Source organism: Vulpes vulpes, chromosome 3 (assembly GCF_048418805.1).
Source record: "Vulpes vulpes isolate BD-2025 chromosome 3, VulVul3, whole genome shotgun sequence".
NCBI lineage: Eukaryota > Metazoa > Chordata > Mammalia > Carnivora > Canidae > Vulpes > Vulpes vulpes.
In genome coordinates, this window is record NC_132782.1 from 122,466,083 (window position 1) to 122,489,662 (window position 23,580).

The window sequence follows — 23,580 nt, forward strand, 5'->3', positions numbered from 1 at the left end:
CTTTTCTTAGATTTTTACAAGTGAAATGGTAAAACAGAAATGTAATGCAGTGATGTTGTATGCACTGGTTTTTCGGAGAAGTAGAGATTTATCTTTAAGGATGTCACGTTGTATGCTGTCTTCATTTGATATTTTTATATTACATAAAAAGAGAGTATTTGATTTACTGAACTTTTTCTTTATCTCTTTGTGATTCAAGAAACACCTTTGCATTTGTCTCAGAGTTCTTGTTCTTAATCCTCTTGTCTTCCTCCTTCTTCCTGTCTCTCTCTGTCTTGTCCTTCTTTTTTCACTGCCTTTCTCTCCCTCCTCCTTGTGCTCACCCTCACCCTCCAGGCTTCCTTTCTCACCTCTTTTGCTCTTATAAATAGGGACAAGTCTTTACCTTCCTTTCACATTTAGGGCAGTGGTCCTGAATGCAAAACACTTAGAGGACTCTACTCTTATTTTTCTCTTCTGCATTGGCTTCTGAAATAACTCATTCAAAGTCTTTTACCTTCTTAACAATAACACCACTTGTGGTTGATTTTTTTTGCATAAAAAATTTTTGTTAAATTTCAAAAAACGTTTTGACAGAGGGCTAGGTGTTTATTATCTAAAAAAAAATACTAACTGCAATTTTCCTTTGTTATTGTTTCTTATTTAGTGTTTGAAATATGTAATTGGTAAAATTTAATTTTCAAAAAATTCTTGGTTAACTATCATGCAATATGAGGAACATTTCTTGGGTTTGTTTTTAAATATATACTTATAGAGCAAAAATACCACTTTTTGTTTATATCAAGTTGTTTCATGATTTCTTTAACCATGTTTTTGGTAAAGTTTCTCCAAATTATTTCTATCTCCTAAGTTTAAGATACCCTAAAATAAAAAAAAAAAACAGTTGTAATAAAACAAAAATATATAAAATCACTTTTTCTAGTTTCACTCTTAAATTATTACCAATAATCTCAAATCTATACTCCCTTAATTCATTTAATTATGTTAACATTCAGATGCCTGGCTAAATAAAAATTATTCTATATACCTTGTGAATTTAGCCAGAAAAATAATATCAGGAAATTAAATAGTAAAAATTTTTATAATTTTCTGTAATCAACTAATATTTCAAAAACATTGAATTCAAATAATTGATAATTAAATATCCCTTGGGAATCATTGATGTCTCCATTAGAGAGAAGCAATGGGTGGCTTTGTGGCAAAAGCACAGAGAGGAGCCCAAGGTCAGGGTTTCTGTTGACTAGCTACAGTTTCTCACCTTTACCACTGACAGGCTACAACTACACTATCAATGCTATGGAATGTTTGTGAGAATAAAGTGACAAAATGAATGTGAAGTGGATTTATAAATTGTCAAGAACTGTGTCAATACAAAGTATTTTCATTTTTATCACTGTTCTTGTGTTTATATGTAATTGGTTATCTACCTCATAAAATATAAATTAGAACAAAGTCACTAACTCATATTTGTATAATAAAAAGATTTTCAAATATATGGGAAGTAAATATGAGAAAATAAGTGCTAAAGTATTGTATTTTACAGATTTTATAAGTCATTTCTTCTATGAATTTTTAAAGGGTGATATTATCTAAACATCTTATTTTTTTAGGAGAACTATGAAAAATCATGTTTCCTAATATTTCACACTTAGTTCAATCGTGAAAGAAAATGATAAATCGTAACTTAACCACCCATCTAGAAATCTAATTGAAAGGCAACATTCTTGTTGTTTTTAAAATAAAATTGGAAATAGTAAATAAGTAACATTTGAGCTTTACATGACTTAGTAAATGGGTTTGCATTTATTTTCTTCTTCCTTTAAATAATTCTTCTTAAATTGTTGATAGATGTAATTAATATGAAGGTAGAATCCACACTGTTATTTTTTTAAGTTTTACATATTTAGTATTTTAAAAGCAAATTAGTTGAAAATATATGGTGTCTTCTTTGAAACTCAATTGGACATACCTAATTATATGAATTATATTGCCAGTGTTCATAATAAAATCCGATGATCCCTGTCAGACTCTAAGATAAATTTAAGGACTTATTTTCTGGGAAAAAGTCCAAGTTCTGGGATGGTGATTATCAAACGTTATTATCTAAAAAAAGTTATACTTTTAACAGGTTATACTTGTAACCTAATGCAGTGGCAATATCTGAACTCATTTTTTAGGACTTTGAAATTGTGATTCAGCAAGTTTGAGGTGAAGCCCAGAAATCACTTTGAGAAACACTAGTCTAGAAAAATTTTCTGCCAATCCATAATAATACAGGGAGAAAATCATATAACTGATTTACTGGATTTATGTTTTAGAAAGCATTATGAACAGTTGTGAACACTTCAAAAAGCATGATATCTGTAAAGTATTAAAGATACACAAATTAAAATTTTTCATCTTATCAATATTTTCTAACTCAATATCTGTGGTTAATATTGGGGCTTGAAATTAATCACTCAAATAATGAGTACAACTCTTCCTATTAGAGAACTCCCAATTGTCTAAAAGTGACTTTTACACTATTCACTGTACTTTAAGATTCCACTATTAACTAAATGATTCTTAAGCCAGTATGACTTTTTCCCATTACTAATAACAGAATACTTTCTTCCCCACGTACCAGGGTTCACCAGGAGAACGTGGATCAGCAGGTACAGCTGGCCCAATTGGTTTGCCAGGGCGTCCAGGACCCCAGGGTCCTCCTGGTCCAGCTGGAGAGAAAGGTGCTCCTGTAAGTAATTTCAAGGAGAAAATATATTATACTGCCATTCTGCACAAGTTATTACTTTTTATTCAAGGATATTAGCTCTTCATACTCCACTGCCTTCTCTCTGCATATGTGCCTGGCATATAAACACACTTCTTTTTATATTTATAATAGAGAAAATTTCAAATTCAATTAAATAAGATGACATTTTCCCACACTTTATGAAACTCTAAGACCTGTGAGGGAGTTGGATATTATTAATGTAAAAAGCTTCTGATTTTGCTCCTTTTAAAAAATAAAATTGGAGTTTTGATTAAAACTACACTTTGCAGCTTTATATTAGAAAAGTGTGCACTTTTTACTCCTCTTGTATTACAACTTCATATCCAGTATTTTCAAAGTCTGTAAATGAAACCTATAGAAAGTGGCTGCCCTTCTCATGTAATTTGAGTTTTGATCTGCAGTGAATGAGATAGAAAACATCCAACCAATTATTTTATTTTATATTTACTGGATTTAATTTTTTTATTTTTAAATGTTTGTAGGCTGTATTCTATTCATTAGGCATATGTTTGTCAAAATTTCTTCTCAGATTTTTTGTTTTGATTTAATCATATTAATTTTTTTTTAAAAAATTCTTATCTTCCAAGAATAAAATACAAACTCATTCAATAAATGGTATATGGTTGACCATAATACATAAAAATAAGAGTTCAATACTTTTTATTATATTTAAGTCTTAAAATGTATAATCTAGTTTAAACCTATAATTTATAAAATACTGTCTTTATCACTAAGACTTTAGTTTTAGCGAATTGCTTTCATTGTCCATGCATTTTCTCTCATTACTGTTTGTGATATTATTCCATTATATCCAAATTAAAATGCTCTGTGTAATATTACCTTTCAGAAGTATCTAAAATATTAGAATAGAGCCATACCACTTGTACATAGATATTTTGGTGACCAAAAAAAAGCAATATTAATTAGAAAACTTTTAAAGCAATATATTCCAGCTTAGTAAATATGTAGAAAATGTAGACATTATTTTCTGAAATGTTAACAACTATGAGAAAACTATTCTTTATCTCCCTTTTACAAACTCTAACTTCTCACCAACTTTTATAGTATACAGTGCATGAAGGGGGGATAGAAAAGACAGATTTAGGCCTTCTCATATAAGTTCACTAAAAAATCCAGGGTACGCATATCTTGGCATAGCACAGTGAAGAATACATACAGAATAAAAGAATATACATTTCTTCTTACACAAATTGAGAATATACTAGTTAGAGAAGTTATGATTCTGTGAAGATAATATACTGAAATGCTGGGTTTTAAAGTGGTTAAATAAATAAAGTGGTTTTATGAAGAAAAAAAGGAAACTATTGAAGCCAAGTGAAGAATATGGAAAAGTAGTGAAAATGATAATAAGAAGTTAATTTTGTGAAATAGAGGAGATACTTTTGACAGAAGGCCTTCCTTGTAAGGGCTAAGATTTGGACTTGGGTCTCATTGGTGACTGATAATGCCCTGATTAAGAAGGGGAAAAAGATGCTCTTCCCATTTGTCCTCTCTCAAATTTACCTACCACGAGCAAAAATTCGAAGATGTCATTCTGTTTTTCTTTAGTTCAACAAATAGTTATTGACAGCAACTAAGTACTGGGCACTGTATTAGTATTTTTGAAGAAGGTGTCTAGGAATAGTAGCATTAAAAGATGATAAAAGGTGAAAGTACCCATTGACCTCCATGCAGAAACTTAGCAAAACCTGATAAAATTTTGGCTAAGATGTAAGTACAGTCTTTTACTTCTTCCTAAATCCCAATATAAATTTGGGATCTTAACTCCTTTGAGCAACTTGTGTTAGAAAAATGTTACGTGATTATTAGTAAGCTAAGGTTTGCATTAAGAAAAAGATAAGATGGGGGTTTGCATAAAGAAAAAGATAAGATGGGGGTCTGTGGAAGGCAAGTCCTTGGCTGACTTAACCACCAGTCTGCCTCCTTGGAAGGAAGAAAATGGAAAACAATAGCCAGGAATATCCACATGACTTACTTGGGGCAACAACTGTGGCCTAATCTCTATCCCCAAATTAATCAATCAGACTAGAAACTCTGAGCATGGGGGGTTTGGAAGCACGTCGAATACTCTCTTTTCCAGAAGCTGAAATCTATTCTCCCTGACCTGATAAAAATATTTTTCCAAGTTTTTATTTAAATTCCAGTTACTTAACATACAGTATATTAGTTTTAGGTGTAGAATTTAGTGATTCATCATTTACATAGAACACCCAGTGCTCATCACAAGTGCCCACCTTAATCCCCATCACCTATTTAACCCATCCTATCCTTACTTCTACCTCCCCTCAGTTTGTTTTCTATAGTTAAGAGTCTGTTTCCAGTTTGCCGCCATCATTTTTCCCCTTGTGTTCATCTGTCTTGTTTCTTAAATTCCACCTATGAGTGAAATAATATTGCATTTGTCTTTCTCTGACTGACTTATTTCACTTAGCATAATACACACTAGCTCCACCATGTCATTGCAAATGGCAAGATTTTATTCTTTTTTTTATGGCTAAGTAATATTCTATTATGTGTGAGTGTGTGTGTGTGTGTGTGTGTGTGTATGCATTCACATCACATCGTCTTTATCCATTCACCTAATAGAAATACTTTGATGGGAGAAATGATTCTTTAAGAAAACTGTTTGGTTAAGGAGGTACTGGTTTCAAAAAGTACATATAAGAAGCTATGTTGGTAACGTATATATTTGGGAGGCAGTTGTAGAAATGGAGAGAAAATGCTAGATCCAAAACACAATAAAGACAAAGTAGTAGCCGTAAATGGATTAAGGAATAATGGTCTGACACTCCTTTAGGGAGAATCATAATGGTGAGAGTTTTGAAAGAATCAAGTAAGAGAAAGAGTAAAAGAGCCCATGACCAAGAAACAGATTCTTAACTCTAGAGGACAAACTGCTTGTTACCAGAGAGGAGGTTGCAGGGAAGGATGGGTTAAACTGATGATGAGGATTAAGGAGGGCAGTTGTCACGATGAGCACTGGGTGATGTATGAAAGTGTTGAATCACAATATTGTATGCCTGAAACTAATATTAATACTGTATGTTAAATAACTGTAATTTAAATAAAAGCTCTTTAAAAAAAGAGCCCATGAGGGATAGAAAATATATCCAAGGCATACCATCATGTAGGCCCAATAGTAAGAGTCTCCTATGTTGAATGTTGTAAAAGATCAAGAATATGGAAAACCAAATAAAAGCAAAAGGAGAGATGAAGTCTTGGCCTGTTGGGCATTTATGATCTCTGGGTAATTACAGTGGGGTTCAAAAGAAGGCAGATGATAAAGGAGTTGGCTAGGTACATGGCGAGCAACCCAGTAGGCCATGTGACTAAAAAACAGTGGAGCAGTAGGTAGAAGTACAAGCAGAATTGAATCATTGCTTCTTATTAGATAATGCACATATATTTATTCACTTCACCAATAATAAGGAAAGTATCAGTGAAGAGTGAGGAAGTCAAGGGTGTCAGAGTAGACTAGGGCTTCCAGCTTCAGCCAATCAGAATTGGGCTGGGAATTCAGGTCTACTGTTTGTTTAGTTCAAGATTTTGGCTAAGCTATTTAATATCCCAAAGCCTCTGAAAAGAAAGTAACCACAATATTTTGTGAGGATTAGATGAACCTGTAGTTCTGAATTACTTTGTAGAATTGTGATAATAAGTCTTCAGTGAACCATCATCACCATCATGGGTGTGGATCAGAGTTGTCATAAAAAAGGATGGATTATAGCCAGTAAATAAAGGCATAGTTTGGCTTTTTGAATAAGCCAATAAGTTTGGCTTCTGAATTATGATACAAGTTGAGGATAGGGATCCAAGCTAAATACAAGATTATGCCAAGTCAAACATAGGACATGGGATGAGTAGCTGCTTCTATCAAAATTGTAAGCTGAGATTCAGCTATTGACATTGGTGAAGAGATAGAAGGGATGAAATAAAGACTGCTTAAGGAAAGATGGATGATGTTTCTGATAGTCCTATAGATTGCAGGCGGGGAGATGCATACATAATGGAGGAAGAGTTTGTCATCTTGCAGTTGTAAATGAAGAATCTAGATTTAGTGTGGTATAGAGCAGTTGAAAGATTTTTTTTCCTGACTCCACACAGACTAGAATCAGAAGAAATAAATGGCAGGTGATTCTTGGCTGGAGATCATGTGTACTATAATGAAGGCAGATAAGAATTAATCTGTCTTGTTTATGGATGCTCTTGTATAAAAGAATCAATTTTTGGATGTTAGGCTCTAAAGGAAATTTAAGAAGTATCTGAATAAGCTGATGTGTTTAAAACCATAAGGTTCACTCTGAATAACACAGCACATTTTACAAGTATAAATAGGTTTGAGATATTTGACTTAAAGGAAATGAAAGATCCACAAGCTGACATCAGAGGTATGTCTTAAATGATAATTGAGACATGGTTTTGGAAGAAAGAGCATATGGAATCTAGGAAATTAATAAATTAGAGTTTACAAGTTAACTTTGCTTTATAGATATTTTCTTCTTTTTGTTGTCATTAAGTAATTAACTCAACAAATATTCCCTAACTGGCTATTCTGGGCCACAGGCCAAAGGGATGCAGTGGAATGTAAAAACACACATAGTTTCTGCCCTCCTAAGATTTATTGTCTGATGGGGTCATTAGATAATAAGCAAAGAATCCCTAAGTACGTGTATAATTACAAACCCTGGTTAGTAATAGGAAAGAAATGTCAGCTTGTAACAGAGGGAACTGAGCTGGAGTCAGGTCTTTTCCTTAAGACAGGATGCCAGTGGTGGAATGTAAAAGATGAAGAGGAATTATCTGGTGAAGGGTCCTCCTAGGCATATTCAGGCCAGGTAACAAGAAGGGTATGGAAACAACTTTAACTGAAAGAAAGGTCTAGAGGGATTGGAATGTAGAGAGCCAGTGCAAGGCAGGCTAGATGCTGTTGGGCATGTAGGAGGAGGCCAACAATTGTAGGCCACACTAACTGCTTGGTCTTTATGTTAGGAATAGTAGACAAGTAAATTGACTGAAGAATGTTGGTAAGATGATCTGATTGTTTCTCTGGTTACAGCGTGGGGAATAGTTTGGAGGTAAGACTAGAGGTGAGAAAGGCAAAAGGTTATTTGGATCATTCAAAAGAAGGCTACCAGTATTTAGAGATAAAGTGAAGTAAATATATTCAGGAGATAAGACAGATAAAATTTAGTCATTGTGAAGGGACAGGACGTGGTGCGGGGAGGCGGGGGAGCAGGTAACACAAAGGTGGGAGCTAATGACTTGTGGTTTCTCAAACCCTATAATGAGAGAAATGAGAGTCACTGAGAGCAATCAGGTATATGATCTTATGCAAAACTGATGAAATCTTGACTTTTAGGATATAATTTATTTTAAACTCTGAAAGAACTTTCAATGGAAAATAATGTCATTATCAAGGCACTATCTTCTTAAATTACATGATAGAGGTAAATTTAAAAATGGGGAAATAATGCCACTCTCAAAAAATAAACAAAGAAAACTAATGGCCTTGTCATTTTGAATCAGTCAAAGCAACAATGAATTAAAATATAAAAATCTAGGAAAATCCATGACACATTTGTTAAAAAGAGAAAAAGCTGACACATAAAGCCTATTTTAAAATTGAGTATATAAGCAAATGCACTTTATGATTTTTTTTTTTTTTGGCTTTATAGTCAGTCCACAGCTATTTCAGTAACTCCACCAAAGAAGAATCAAAGCTCAGTGAATTTTTGTAAACATTTAGCATCTGATTTGTCAATATATAATTCTTGATTAGAAAATGTGTGTTTGAAAAAAAAAAAGAAAGAAAATGTGTGTTCGAAGGAAAGATTCTAAGTTGAGTATTAATTACTTTAATGGACCATAGCCTGAGATTTATAAATTGTTAACAAGGATGGTATTTGCAGTCAAGAAAGAATGTGGGGATCTTTCGTGCCATCATTTGCTACTTGAGCACATTTTTTTTCCTTAATAACACTAAATAGTTTCTTGGTATCAAATATGGAATCCAGAGTATGACTATTGCAGCTGCACATAAAAATCATAATAAACAGCTACCTTATAGATTTCTTACAGTGAAGTAATGGTCTGCTGGATTTTCAATACAGGGAGAAAAAGGTCCCCAAGGCCCCGCAGGGAGAGATGGAGTCCAAGGTCCTGTGGGTCTCCCAGGGCCTGCTGGGCCTGCGGGCTCCCCTGGAGAAGATGGAGACAAGGTTAGTATTTTCTATTCATGTTAGTACCTCTTGTGAAAGTTTAATTTTTTAATCAAGAATCCTAGATTGAAGTTTTCTTAAGATTAGATACCATATCTTAAGATAGCTTTTTCGAAGTTTCATACATGTTCCATGTGCTCCAAAGTTTTAATTTAGTTTGAGTAATATTGCCTATCCACAAATAGTATGTGGGATATAAACCAAAAAAGGGAACACAAACACAATAGTAGGGGGGAAAATAGCAGATGCCAAAATTGTGTGTTTATTTTCAAATATATAGTTTCTGAAATAAATGTGAAACTAATTTAAATAATTGCTTGTATATACTTCAGGTATCTTGGATACAGCAAAGGAAGACTTAAGAACGGGTCCCTTACCTATCTGATAATCCTGTACTTCTCTTTTGCCCAAGATTCTAAGTAAAGATTCTAAGCTCTTGATTCTGAATGTAGGGCTGTTAAGTGTAGGAATGTTTTTTTAAGATTTTATTTATTTATTAAAAACACACAGAGAGAGAGGCAGAAACACAGGCAGAGGGAGAAGTAGGCTCAATGCAGGGAGCCTGATGTGGGACTCGATCCCGGATCTCCAGGATCACGCTCTGGGCTGAAGGCAGCGCTAAACCGCTGAGTCACCCGGGCTGCCCTGTTAAGTGTATGAATTTAATGTGTCTTATAATATTCTTGTGAAATGCCATACATAACACGATTTGTGAACCAGTAATCTGATAATGTGTAACATTTTAGCATTTGGAAAACCAGGAGAAAAAATTAAGTAATTTTTTATTAATGCATAATTATATTTTTGAATGAAGCAGTGTACTTCCATTATCAGTTTACAATGATGATATTTCAGACAAAAACTGATTTTGTGAATTAAAAATCTAGTTTCAATATTCCTCAAAGTTCAATTGACTTTTGGTTGTCTATTAGTCAACATTAGAAAGAGAGAAGCAGAAAACCCAGGATTTTACAGTTTAAACAGTGACATTAAACACTAGCATACAATTATATTAAAGTAAAATTTGATAATGGGATGATAGTGATGACAATTGCAATGCGGGCATGACATGTTAGACATAAACTTTAACTTAAATCTTTTCAACACAGGGTGAAATCGGTGAACCCGGACAGAAGGGCAGCAAGGGTGACAAAGGAGAAAATGTAAGCTTCCTAGTTCTTACTGAGGAGCATTGCTCATTCAACTTTTTTTTTTTTTTTTTGCTATTAACCATGGATATTTCTCCATAGCATTACCTACTTATGATATGCTGCTATATTACCTCTTTGGCAGATATTCAGTTGGGATTCAGTCAATTCTAATTAAACCCCTTTTTGACATTACATATTAAGTTACGCAATAATTCCAACCTTAAAGCTCCATCACTTTTGCATCATTAGTTCAAATACCCCCGTAATTTAAAGAGAAATAATGTCTTGTGTGGTTATGAAAGGATTTTGACCTGGTGGTCAAATGGTGACAGTGTCTCAGGTACCCTGATGGTCTATGAACTGTGCTTTCAGAACCTTTGCTTTAAATACTCTTCCCAATATGTGGCAGTTACTGCCACAAAAAATAACTTTTTCTTTAGTGCTCAGGTCTTTTATAGTGACTGAACAGTTATTTATGTAAAAAAAAAAAAAAGGCTGTTAAGAAGAAATGTTTATTCATGTAAGACTTATCGAGATCTGCTCAAAATAAGGAGTTCTGGTATACATAAACTAAGTTTGCATGTATTTCACATGAAGGAAATTTAGATTTGTATATATTACCACATTCTGTCTGTACAGAATCCCCCAATCCCAATATTCATTTAGAAGATAGTGTATAGACAAATCTTTTAAGTGCTCTTTCTGACTCATGCATATCTCATTAAAGGAATCTGGCATTTTGAAAAATTTCAAATGTGAAACTTCAATGCCTTAGCATAAAAATCCACTTTTAAATATCCACAACATTACAAATGAGAGTGCTTTCAATAACTACCAATTTAAAGCTGATTGCAAATATGCAAGTCTGAGTCTCAAGAAGTAAAACAAATAACGGTTGGCTGCACTGAATGCAAAAGGCTTCTTTTCTTTTCCATAGAAGTGTAGAGACTCATAATAGATTGTGATCAACGAAACCTTCTGTGCTATTATAGCTGAGACTCTTCAGGTTTCAGTTTCAAAATTACTGATTTTTATCTCACGGCAGGGTCCTCCTGGTCCCCCAGGTCTTCAGGGTCCTGTTGGTGCCCCTGGAATTGCTGTAAGTATTCCTCTTTGTTCAGCAAATTTATGTCCTCACGGTTCCCTGATAAAATTTATGAACTGTCATATAACCAGTTGATTTTGTGTCATGATGAGTCCGTACGTTTAATGTTGAATCAAATTTAAATGATCTAATATGGCTAACCAAGCTGATCTTTATAAACAAAAGATGTTGTGACTTCATTTGAAAAAAAAAAAAACAAACAACAGTTGAAAGTACTTAATTTGTAGTAAATTCTGAACATTGTTTTCCCCTGGTTAGGCAGGTTTTACTTTACTTGGCATACATGAGAAAATCAAACTCAGTCATACTCCAGAAACAAAGGCTGTAAATCAAACAATGGTGTATTTGTAGCAGATAATGGAAGTTTAATCCTAAAAGATTCAATTAAATTTTAAGATTTAAAGATTATGTGTTACTTATAAATAGGCCAGCTCTGATTAAATTAGAAATGGTTATATTTTTATGACCTGTATCAGTATCATGATTTTTGCAGTTTATGATCATTTTCCTTGCTCTGTTCCAGGGAGGTGATGGCGAGCCAGGTCCCAGAGGTCAGCAGGGCATGTTTGGACAAAAAGGTGATGAGGGTGCCAGAGGTTTCCCAGGACCTCCTGGTCCCATAGGTCTTCAGGTAAGATGCTCTCCACATCGTGCACTCTATCATGTCCACCCTCTTCTCACACCAGGTGTTCTGGTGGATGTCAAGCCAAGTAGCCTCCCTTCCTTCTATGTAGGAATCTGGATACAATGTTTAGCCTTAGTAACTGACTTACTTAAATGTTAGCCCCACCTTAGGTGTTATGCCTCCTTTTGTCATTCTCCTTTTGCTTAAAAATGAACGACAACCCTTTTGAAGACTGATCATTAAAAGTGAGAGTTTGGACGGATGCTCTTGCAGGTTTCATAAGTGGGAAAATTGATACTTCAGATGCCTAAGAAAAATTAAAAGCATTTTGAGAAAGAGCAAACTGCCAGTCCCAATCACCAACAGCATTGCCAAGAGCAAATGTTAAACAACAATAGGTAAATAATTAACAATAGATTGATCACTTAAAATAACTTCTTTTAAATTATTTGCATTTTGTGAGGCATATCCAGGACAAGAGATATGGATTTGTAAATCACTCAAAGTTTCATTCAAATATATCTTATGACTAGACTCTTAGGTAACTCTTTGCATAGTAGACATCCCCTGTTCTGAGTTGTTCTTCCATTCTCTTCATTGTGATGTTTACGGCTTCCTACAAACTTTGAAAACATCTGGCTCTCTTCTTTCACATGCTTATTCTATACCTACCTAGTGATCCTCCAGAAAATTATAAAATTTTGTTTGTAATGATATTTGGGTACCATAGGGATATGAGTTATGCCATATTAGCAATTAGAAATGGTTAAATTAAATCATCTAGTTCACTGTCCTTAACAATTTGTGAAGTTGTAGAAAAATAAATAAAAGTTGAATTTATATAAAGTTAATTTTTTACCTTTATTTTCATAAGTAAAGTCACTGAATACTGATTTTTAATATCAAATAACTTATTATGTACATAATCACACAGATTATAGTTTAAATAATATAATTAATTTTATTATCATAGTTATTATTGTCATAACACTCACCCGATAGTAGATTCTAGAAACAATATCAGATGGTATTAACCATTTGAGAAGTACATACAAATGGCTATTTTCCTAGACATCCAATGAATATGCTTTTATTTTATAATTTTCTGCTTTTAATGCTAAAATGATTCTTCTTAGACTTGGGAAATGCAAAAACTTCATGTTCATATTTGTTTTTACCTCCTTTATGTTTATTAGACAAAAATAAATGAGCAATCTTGAGTACAAAATATCAACACGTGTGAGAAACACACTTATTTGAAAACAACAAGGCGTTCAAAATTAGATTGCTAGTGGATATGTTACCATTCATTTTCTTCTTTCTCATTTAACTGATTACTCTGATTCTATAAGGTTGTAATTTAGGAGTTTAGTTCTTCATGATTAAAGAAGATGCTTTGTAGCTTATATTTATAAAATATTAAATGAAAAATTACCTTCATTTCCACAATGTAAGAAATGTGCTCTTTGATGAGGGTGACTCAAGAAATTAGTTCACTGCAAAATTGATTATATTTCCCCACAGCTACCTCTTTAAATCAGGAATCTGAAAAGATGCTAATGTAATTAACATGTTCACAATTGCATCTGCATCCTTTAATTGAGTCTTCATAGCAGAATAGATATTAGCAATTATAATACATAAATAATAATAATCTAATATTCTGGTTAAGTGACTTGATTTTTCAACTTGGGGTTTACAATTTATCTGCATATGAAGGAGACATATAGAACAATAGTTCTTGGCATAAATTCATTTTTTTTTATTTTATCACTTAAGTGACAAATGATTTTAAGTTGACAGACCTTTAAACAGAATATCTCCATGCATAAATTATTCCTTAGAAGAAAGTTGGGGGATATGAAAACTGATTAACACTGTAGTACCATTTAGCACATTTAGTTTCCAGCAACAAAAGAATTTGACTCATTATGTCTCTATTAATTTTAATGATAAGAACATTCTGTCTTAATCAACTTATGCTATAACCAGATTTCATCAGAAAGAAAGAAATATTTCAGTGTTTTTTATTGGGAGGTCCCTATTGAGCTAATATTAGGAATACTCATGCACAAAAAAGAAGCTGGTAATACAGAGCTGTGCTTGCTACAGAAATAAAAGAAAAGTATGAAAGCTATTATTTATATACTATTTAATTTGAGGATTCCAAATCAGATTCACTGTATGCTAAAATGAGGTAGAAATGTGGATCAAAAAAATAAGGAAGGTGATTATTATTTTATATGGTGTTTATAAGAATTTACTTTTGTTTAAGTTGCAATGTGTGCTACTTAGCAACATGGATTTAAAATGAAATATTAAATGTTAAAATCTACTTGCCTGTTCAAGAATTTGAGTTTGTGTGCTCTATCAGTGAATTATAATCTCCAAGGTTGCACATCTTGGATTCTAAAATTTTAGCAATCTTTCCCAGCTCGTTTTTAGGCAAGCTAAAATCTAAAATACTACCTGGCTATGTCCTCCCAGGAACTTCCCTAGTAATTCTAGAAGCTACTATCAAATAATATTAACCGTTTGGGACGTACATGCAACTGATTATTTTCCTAGACATCCAAGTGACATTTGAGAACAAGGAAATGAAATTTTCGTGTATGTTGTCCATTATAAATTAGTAATTAAGACTTTGTCATAAAAATAAATAAATGCCATGTTAAAAAATGTTTACAGATATAGTCAGTAAAGAGGCCTCTCTGCAAACTGAGAATCATGTGGAATTAGGAGGTCATAAAAATAGTTTAGTGGGTTATTACCAGGGTTTTAAAAAAGTGAAATATAACAGGACAAGGTAAAAATATCAAAGATCATCATCTGTGCATTAGGACATTATTTTTTTGAAACTCATCTTTCAGCCATTTTGCATGTGCACATTTAGGGAGTAATAAGTGATATATATTTATTACTATGGGTCACGGTCAAATAATTTGCAGCCACTGCAGTGTAGTGCCAAGTCAATAATTTTACTAAAATACCAGCACAGATTTATAGCTTTTGTGCTGTGTATTTTTATTTCTTAAAAAATTGTGTCTGAAATACTACTATACACATATTTAAAATAAAATATGTATAGGGTGTATAAGGTGTAAATAAATGATGGTAATAATACTAAAAACATTAAAAAATTAAACGATCCATACTTTTACCATATTAAAACCTATTGCCACTTTTACTATTTCTGTCGAATAATTATTTCACAGTATGAAATAATAATGTGCTATGAAGCATATTTCACAGATAAACTTATACTAGATTATTTATTTGAAAAGAAAGAGCACGCTTGTGCTCACAAGCAGGGGGAGGGGCAGAGGCAGAGAGAGAAGTAGACTCCCCGCTTAGCAGGGAGCCCTATATGAGGCTTGATCCCAGGACTGTGCAATCACGACCTGAGTGGAAATCAAGAGTCCGTCTCCCAATCAATTGCACCACCCAGGCGCCCCTGGAATACTTATTTTCAAAAGAGTTTTGTCAAATTGGTACATAACTATGAAAACCTCACTTTAGTAGGGTGTCCTAAAATCATCTAGGACAGGATTTTTCAGAAAAATCTTTGCAATGGCAGTCCTATATACTTCTCATAAAAGATGAAGCAAATGATTAAGTGTTCATGAATTCCCAGATTAAATTACGGTTTTAGTTCTTGTAACTAAAATAAAACAGTATAATATTATACAAAGCATAAATTTTATTTGAAAACGTAGGTATGAGATTTTATTATATGCAGTTAAAACTTGCATTGTATGTATTTCGACAGGTGACAGTTTCTAAATCTTAATTTTGTGTTCCTGTTGGCATTATATCTAATTTTGATTTTATACTAGAAATTGGCCAAAAGTTTCCTTTTAAATACATAGTGACTTTTCCTGTCTTCCTATTATGTTTTCTTAGGGACTGCCAGGCCCGCCTGGTGAAAAAGGTGAAAATGGGGATGTTGGTCCCATGGTAAGTTCGTATCTTTTAGGATATTATGGTTATTGTGAATTTTCCTATTACTAATATCTTACTTCAGATCTAGTAATATGAACAAAGTAGTCCTGAAGGCCATGATTTTTCAGATGGCTGCCTCCCCCTTTTCCCACCCAACCTATGTCTGTGACCATTGGAGTCTCTCTCAGCAAATACCTCTCTTTCTGTTCCCTTTTTCACTTTGCAGTAATGGTATATGCACATGCGGCATTACTGATTGATATGTGGTTATCTACACTTTTGTTTCTCAGTATATGTACTATTTTTGTCTATATAAACTGCCAAACTTCAGGTTTTTATTAGTTTTTAGCTCCCGACTTTGAAGTGCACCAGGTAAAGAGGAGGAAATAGTCACCTATGATTTGGATAATTAGCAAAAGTTAGCACAAAACTGTACTTTGTAACAAATTCCTAATTTAATAAGGAATTCTATCTGAATTAGAAGGATATGACAAGATAATTTGCACTTATTGATTCTGGCTTTCTGCTCTTAAGTATGAATCTAAGAGTTCACTAAAACTTTGAAATACACATATTTGTTCCTTGAGCATTACCTTGGATAAGGAAACAATTATCCAAGGTAACTGAGATCTATAATGAAATGTAATGAGTAAATTTCCTAATCACTCCTTCCTTTCAATAAATATTGCCCCCATCTCTTACTTCCTTCAGAATACATGTTTTGAAATTTTTACACTTGCATTTTAGATTTTATTTTCTTCAAATAAGGAAATATTCTTTACATCACAGCAAACTTAAAAACAGGGAACATAATAAACATTGCTGACTCAACTAATACTCTGAGCATCATTGGGTACATAGCTCCTTTCTAGATGTGATTGCTAAGGTTCCTTCAATCATTAATAGATTTCTCTCTGACATTACTAATAATAATAGCTAATAGTAAGGAAGTTTTCAACAATGATATTAGAATAAACTGTGACTTTTAAAAGTAATTCTAATGCCCTGGTATTCACTACAGACTAATTTAATCACAACCTTGAGGTAAGGGGTTCCAGACATCAGTATTTTGTAAGGAGTGCCCTGAGGTTTTTTTAGTGAACAACCGGAGAAAGAACATCTCTTTTAGGAAGACAACTAAATGGTTAATCTTATTTCTGTTCTAACATGTAGAACATAAGAGCTGACACACACACACACACAAAGAAAGCAGAGTATACAAATAAAAAATACTTTTATAGAATTAATAAATTCTAAATCTAATCAAGCACCATTTCTTGTTCCAACTTTGTGTTCCTTTTTAAATCAACATTCTAGCATATTCTAGTATAACATATTTCTGTTGTATTATGAATTCATTGTACCAGATAGTAGCAATAGCCTGATTTTCTAATTTTTAATCAAATTGTTTGCCCGCAGTCCTAATTTCCTCCTAGCTTTGGGTAGAGACTCATTTGCTAACATGATATTATATCCATCAACAATGACTTATAACCCTGCTATGGTTCACCAGTTATGATTTTATAGCATGAAACTTCGTTTCATTTTCTTGATTGTAAAATGAAGATGTCAGAAATATAGTGTGTTTGGTCCTCATAAACCTTCATATTCATCTCTTACAGGGTCCACCTGGTCCTCCAGGCCCAAGAGGTCCTCAAGGTCCCAATGGAGCTGATGTAAGAACTGTGAAATATATGTTAATTATTTTGAAGTTGTATAAATGTCAGTATTATTTAATGACAGATGGTATATAAAACACTATGAAGATAATTGCACTATTGCTTAATGTGTAAGTGGACAAGAGCTCAAAAATCATCTACTCACTACATTTCATTTTATAGGAAAATAAATAGGCTTTATAGGGAACTGGTCACCTCACATATAAAAGAGGTTCATAGTTCACATTCAATATAAGATATATTAGAGAATTATATGCAAGATAGTATGTGCACCTCTTACCATGTAAGATGTTTCTGCTCAATTGTGTAGACAGTCTTCCCCATGCTTAATAATTGACCCACTGCTACAATATTACAGGATTTGAAATGTAATGCCACATTTATCTTACTGTTACCATTAGCAAATGTACAGAATGTGATGTCATCTCTCCTCTGATCTCGACTTTTCACAATGAAAAAGTAGTTTATTCTTGTTTTCAATTGCTCTTGTTATGCCTGCTTTTAATTAGCTCAGGCCAGAATGGGGTAAAATAGACTAGGAATAGATGTACTAAAAGAACTTTTAGGTTTTTTGGTTTTTATTTTAAGACTTATTTGTTTATTCATGAGAGACACAGAGACAGAGAGGCAGAGGGAGAAGCAGGCTCCATGCAGGGAGCCCGATGCAGGACTCGATCCTGGGTCTCCAGGATCATGCCCTGGGTGGAAGGGAGATGCTCAACCGCTGAGCCATCCAGGCGTACCGAGCTTTTGCATTTTAATTCTCCTTAAGTAATATACAGGTTAAACGAGGGTTCATACTGTTTTCTGCATGGATCACCTAACTCTTAACCAGAGTCATACTTTGATCCACATCAAAAATTTACAGAATCACCCTCTATTCTTCCCTATGCAATGGGCAAGGATTTTGAAATTATCTTCTGCATATCAACCAACATGACTAGAGTTGGAAAGTTTTCTGGCATATCTTTGAAATTCTGGTGAATTTGAAAAACAATTTAATGTAATTAAATTATTTGCTATCCAGTAAATTTGACAATAATGGACATCATTTTGTCCCATCCTTCAAATGACTTGTAATATTCTTGCATATGCTTCTCCCTCTTTGAGAACTACCATATATGTTTATGAATCTGTTATTTGTTACAGGAATGAGGATAACTATATTGTTTTTTCTACACTGTAGGGACCACAAGGACCCCCAGGATCCATTGGTTCAGTCGGTGGTGTTGGAGAAAAGGTGAGGAATGTAGTGATATACAGTTTGACCCAGCAAGAAGTAAAGACTTTGATGATATTGGATAATATTTTAAGTACGTCTAATAGTACTAAGTATTTTACACATAGTTATATGAATCCCAGCCAACCCACTCCAGTACTTAAATATTAGTGATGATGTGATTTTGAGACACCACATTTTTTTGTTGCCAGGTATTGTCCTGGTTCCTGGACATAGATTATTTACCTTTTTTTTTTTTTTAAGATTGTATTCATTCATGAGAGACACACAGAGAGAGGCAGAGACATAGGCAGAGGGAGAAGCAGGCTGCTCACAGGGAGCCCGATGTGGAACTTGATCCTGGGACTCCAGGATCATGCCCTGAGCTGAGGGCAGATGCTCAACCTCTGAGCCACCCAGGGATCCCTAGATTATTTCCTTTAATCAACACAATCACCTCTGATGATAGTATTATTATCCACATTTTTAAGCTGAGACAGCTGAAGTTTAAAGAATTTCAGTAATTTCATCAAAGTTTTGTCATTAGAAAGTAAGTCTGACTTACTTACTACTTACTACTCCCATGTAAGTCTGACTAGACTAAGTGTCTCTAATAACACTCTAATAACACTCAAAGAAGATTGGTTGATATAATGGATTTAAACAGTAAAAAGGAATTTTTCAAATTACAAAAGAAATAATCATTCATTTTGTCATACTTGGAGTTGCATTTTCATTGAAATAATATAACCCATCTTTGGCACTTTTCAAAATACTTGGCATGTGCCATAACATCTGGGCTCATATGTATAGCTTCTTTTTTTTCATGAAAATGATTTCATCTAAAATATCTTCTCTTTCTTATTATGAAAATGTCAAAATGATTCTTTAAATTCTTATTTATGAAAGAACATTCATGCTCATTTCTTAATAGAATTTTTAAGAAAATTGACACTGGTCTTAATTTTAAAAAATAGTTATTTACCAATTTTGAGAGATACAAATTAAATTTCATTCCATAAATACTATACAGTGAAAAAATGCAGGTATTTCCTGAAATTTCTAGTTATTAACTAAATGATATCAGAAGACTTGTCCTAATTGTAAAAATGATTCTGTTGTTTGGTCTCAAAGAGTTTTGACATATCACATATTGCGTTTATTTGAAGTAAAAGATTTAACCCTCAGATAAAAGAAGTGCGATAGGATTAGAATGTAGTATTTTCTTTCTCTTTTTTTAAGATTTTATTTATTTATTCAAGAGAGAGAGGGAGAAGTAGGCTCCCTCTGGGAACCTGACGTGGGACTCGATCCCGGGTCTCCAGGATCACGCCCTGGGCTGAAGGCGGCACTAAACTGCTGAGCCACCTGGGCTGCCCAGAATGTAGTATTTTCATGTGTATATCTGCTAAACACAGTCTACAATTTTGGTTATAATTAATCCTATATGGTCAACTATTCAAATAATTTCTTCATTACTAAATTAGAAGCATTTTAAAATTATTACCTAATTCTTACTACATAAATAGTCAAGTATTTTTTTTTTTTACTGGCTCTGTTTATATTTTTAAATGTAATGTTTTGTGTTGAAAACATGCAAGTTAGTTGGGGTCGGATTCAAAGAACATTTTTCATTGAGTAGATTTGTCATAGGAAGAGTAGCAACAGAGATAACTGGTCTCAGATGGCAAAGCTATGAGATAGATGAAGACAGACTCGTTGCTCTTTCTTCCCTTGGCGCCATCCCCTTTTGGCTGTAATGTTGACTAGATGGTTGTGAGAACTGGTCTCTAGTTTTAGTTTTGCCCACCTGGAAATATATGAAATAATCCTTAATAAACATATCCTAAATTTAAAAGCCCTTTCAGTTTATATTACAGTTTCCTAAAGCTCCCAGGTACAGTAGGAGCAGGTTTAAGTACTTCAGTTACAATTATGGTTTTATCTTGTATTATTCTTGAAGATAAACATGGATGCCAGAGTTTTGGACTTTGGGAAAATTATTTTTCCATATTGTTTCCATTTGCATAAAGGCTATCTGGTAATACCTGTTTAACTTTGAGTCTTAAGAAAATGATTCAGTTAATCAAGATGGTGATTTAACTTCTTACAGTTAAAATGCACCTGATCTAAATTTGTTAAACTGAAAAACAGAGTCTTAATTTTTCCTATTAAAATTGTTTTTCTATGTGATACGATAGAAATAAAATTCTAATTTTAATTTTGTCTTCAGAATCGAGGGTAATATAATTTGGAGTAGATTATAGATTTCTGATATCAACTTTGACTCTGGCTGAATGCTTCCCCACTTCTATTTTAGAAAATATATTCCCAGTCACCAATTCAATGAAAAAAAATCCAATGAAATTCAATGAAAAAAAAAAAGAGAGAGAAAACTAATAGCCTTTAGTCATGCTGCACTTTCTTACATATGTTTAACCTGCTTTCCATGTAATAAATATTTGCTATAGATGGATTTTGCACTTCAATTATTTCTTTAAAACAAGGAGATATTACCTAACAAAGATGATTACCTTAAGATATAATGTATACCTTATGACTTTGGGCATACAATTTGCTGTTCCTTCTGAAAAGAGTTTTAACCTGAATAACTGATTGAGTGGGGTAAAATAGTTGCATGATAAGTAATAATAAATTTATAGTCTAGAATCTCCTTCCTATGCCATTTTCTTCACAGAATGTATATCATTGATTATCAGTTATTATTCTTCAAATGAATATAGTGTAGCTTTGGTGATGCTAGAAATACAGATTCAATCTATATAAGCGGTCTGTTGCAATATTTTCTTTCTTTACTTGTAATATTGTCCCACCCCCTTTCAAGAGATTCAATATGGAACATTTTTAAATAATACCAATTTCATCTTAAGTAATTGCTATTTATATTGTGCACACTGGCTCTAATATACTCAAAGGTTATTTTCAAATGTATTTTTAACAAATGAATATTAATGCATTATTCTCAAAATGAAGATACTTTGTACTAAAACCTTGTCTTTAAATCTTGACATTTATTTTTTTCTTTATTTTTCTTTTCAAACTTTTTATTCAAATTCTAATTAGTTAGCATACAGTGCAATATTGGTTTCAGAAGTAGAATTCAGTGATTTCATCACTATTGTGCTAAGTGAAATAAGTCAGTCAGAGAGAGACAAATACCATGTGATTTCACTCATCTGTGGAATTTATGAAACAAAACATGAACATACAGGAGGAAGGAAAAAGAATAAAAGAATAAAAAAGACAATTATTGAACTCCATCTCTTTATCACCTATCATTTTCCTCACTAAAATGGAAACAGTCCTCGTGGAATCAACTTTTCTTTATAATGATCAAGGATTAAAAGGGAACCACAAAATACACAGGTGTGACTAAAAAAGTATAGTTATTTCCCCTCTAGTTCCAACTTCTGTGATACCACCATTCATAAGAAGACCTTTTGTACTTGGTCAATAGGTGACCCTTATTTGTCCTCCAGCTTTATTGAGGTATAAAAGACAAATAAGAATTGTATATCTTCAGTGTACAATTAGATGTTTTGATATAAGTATACAATGTGAAGTAACCCCCACACTCAAGCTAATTAATATATTCATTACCTCACATTACTTCCTCTCTCTCTCTCTCTCTTTTTAAAGATTTTATTTATTCATGAGAGAGACAGAGAGAGAGGCAGAGACACAAGCAGAGGGAAAAGCAGGGTTGGGTAGCTCCATGCAGAACTTCATCCCAGGCCCTGGGATCATGACCTGGGCCAAAGGCAGATGCACAACCACTGAGCCACCCAGGCATCCCAAGTTACTTCTCTTTGAATGTGATGTGAGAACACTTCAGGTCTATTCTCTTAGCAAATTTCAAGCATACAATGCAGTATTGTTAACTAGATTCACATTGCTAATATTAGATCTCCAGAACTTATTCATCTTGTGTGTCTGAAATTCTGTAACCTCTGACCAGCATTTCCCCATGTACCTCACGCCTCAATCCCAGGTGACTAGCATTCTATTGTCTGCTTGTATGAGTTTAGCTATTTTAAGTCCCACATATAAGTGAGATCATGCAGTATACTGTGTATGTTTAAAATACAAAGCATTTAGTATGGACATTTGTAGTGGATTTGAATGGCAAACTGCTTTAGTTTTATTTCAGAGATATGAATAATAGGTCTTAAAATATCACTAAAATATTACATATATATGTATATATATATATATAATTCCATCAACCTGAGATAGATGATCCGTTGCTTTGTAAATAATTTAAATGCAATATTTTACTTGTAAGATTTATCTAAAATAACAGGTAATATTTGCTACTCATCTTGAGAGAGAAAATAATTTACACACAATAGTACTACTAATAAATTCCCAGGAAATACTTGATATCTTCCATCATTATGCAGATAATTCAAGAAGTTAAAATATGTGAATATTCTCAAAGAATAAAAAATTATGTACACTGAATAGTACATCCTCTGGAGTTTATATTTAATATAATGCATTTCAAACTAATTTATTAGCAATAAGTTTATACCAGTTTTATTGGAAATAGCAGAGTTAAAAATTAAAGGGAATTCAGATCTCCCATTTTTTTTTGAAATTTAAAACAATTTCCACTTCAGAATTTCTAGGTTCCACTGATTTTTGTGTAGAAACATGCCACGTGAATGCACTGTCTTATTTCACTTGGATGATTGCTGAATCAAATATTATTCATTTTTCAGTGTAACAAAATTAGTGACAGATCTTCATAACTAAAACCTACTAATCTAGGAGGTTTATTTATTAATCTGCTGAGGTAGAAATTATCCATCCATATTTATATA

The 23,580-nt window shown here is 33.1% G+C and overlaps 1 protein-coding gene across 4 annotated transcripts in view; it reads left to right on the forward strand.

The window, feature by feature from the left end:
• Positions 1-23,580, forward strand: part of COL11A1 (collagen type XI alpha 1 chain) — a 197,086-nt gene that overhangs the window by 141,268 nt on the left and 32,238 nt on the right. For all 4 annotated transcript variants that reach the window (XM_072754482.1, XM_072754481.1, XM_072754483.1 and 1 more), the window contains 8 exons: positions 2,627-2,734; positions 8,905-9,012; positions 10,122-10,175; positions 11,209-11,262; positions 11,792-11,899; positions 15,797-15,850; positions 17,458-17,511; positions 18,701-18,754. In XM_072754482.1, the coding sequence (XP_072610583.1) occupies positions 2,627-2,734; positions 8,905-9,012; positions 10,122-10,175; positions 11,209-11,262; positions 11,792-11,899; positions 15,797-15,850; positions 17,458-17,511; positions 18,701-18,754 (594 nt within the window). The remainder of the gene's footprint in view (positions 1-2,626; positions 2,735-8,904; positions 9,013-10,121; positions 10,176-11,208; positions 11,263-11,791; positions 11,900-15,796; positions 15,851-17,457; positions 17,512-18,700; positions 18,755-23,580) is intronic.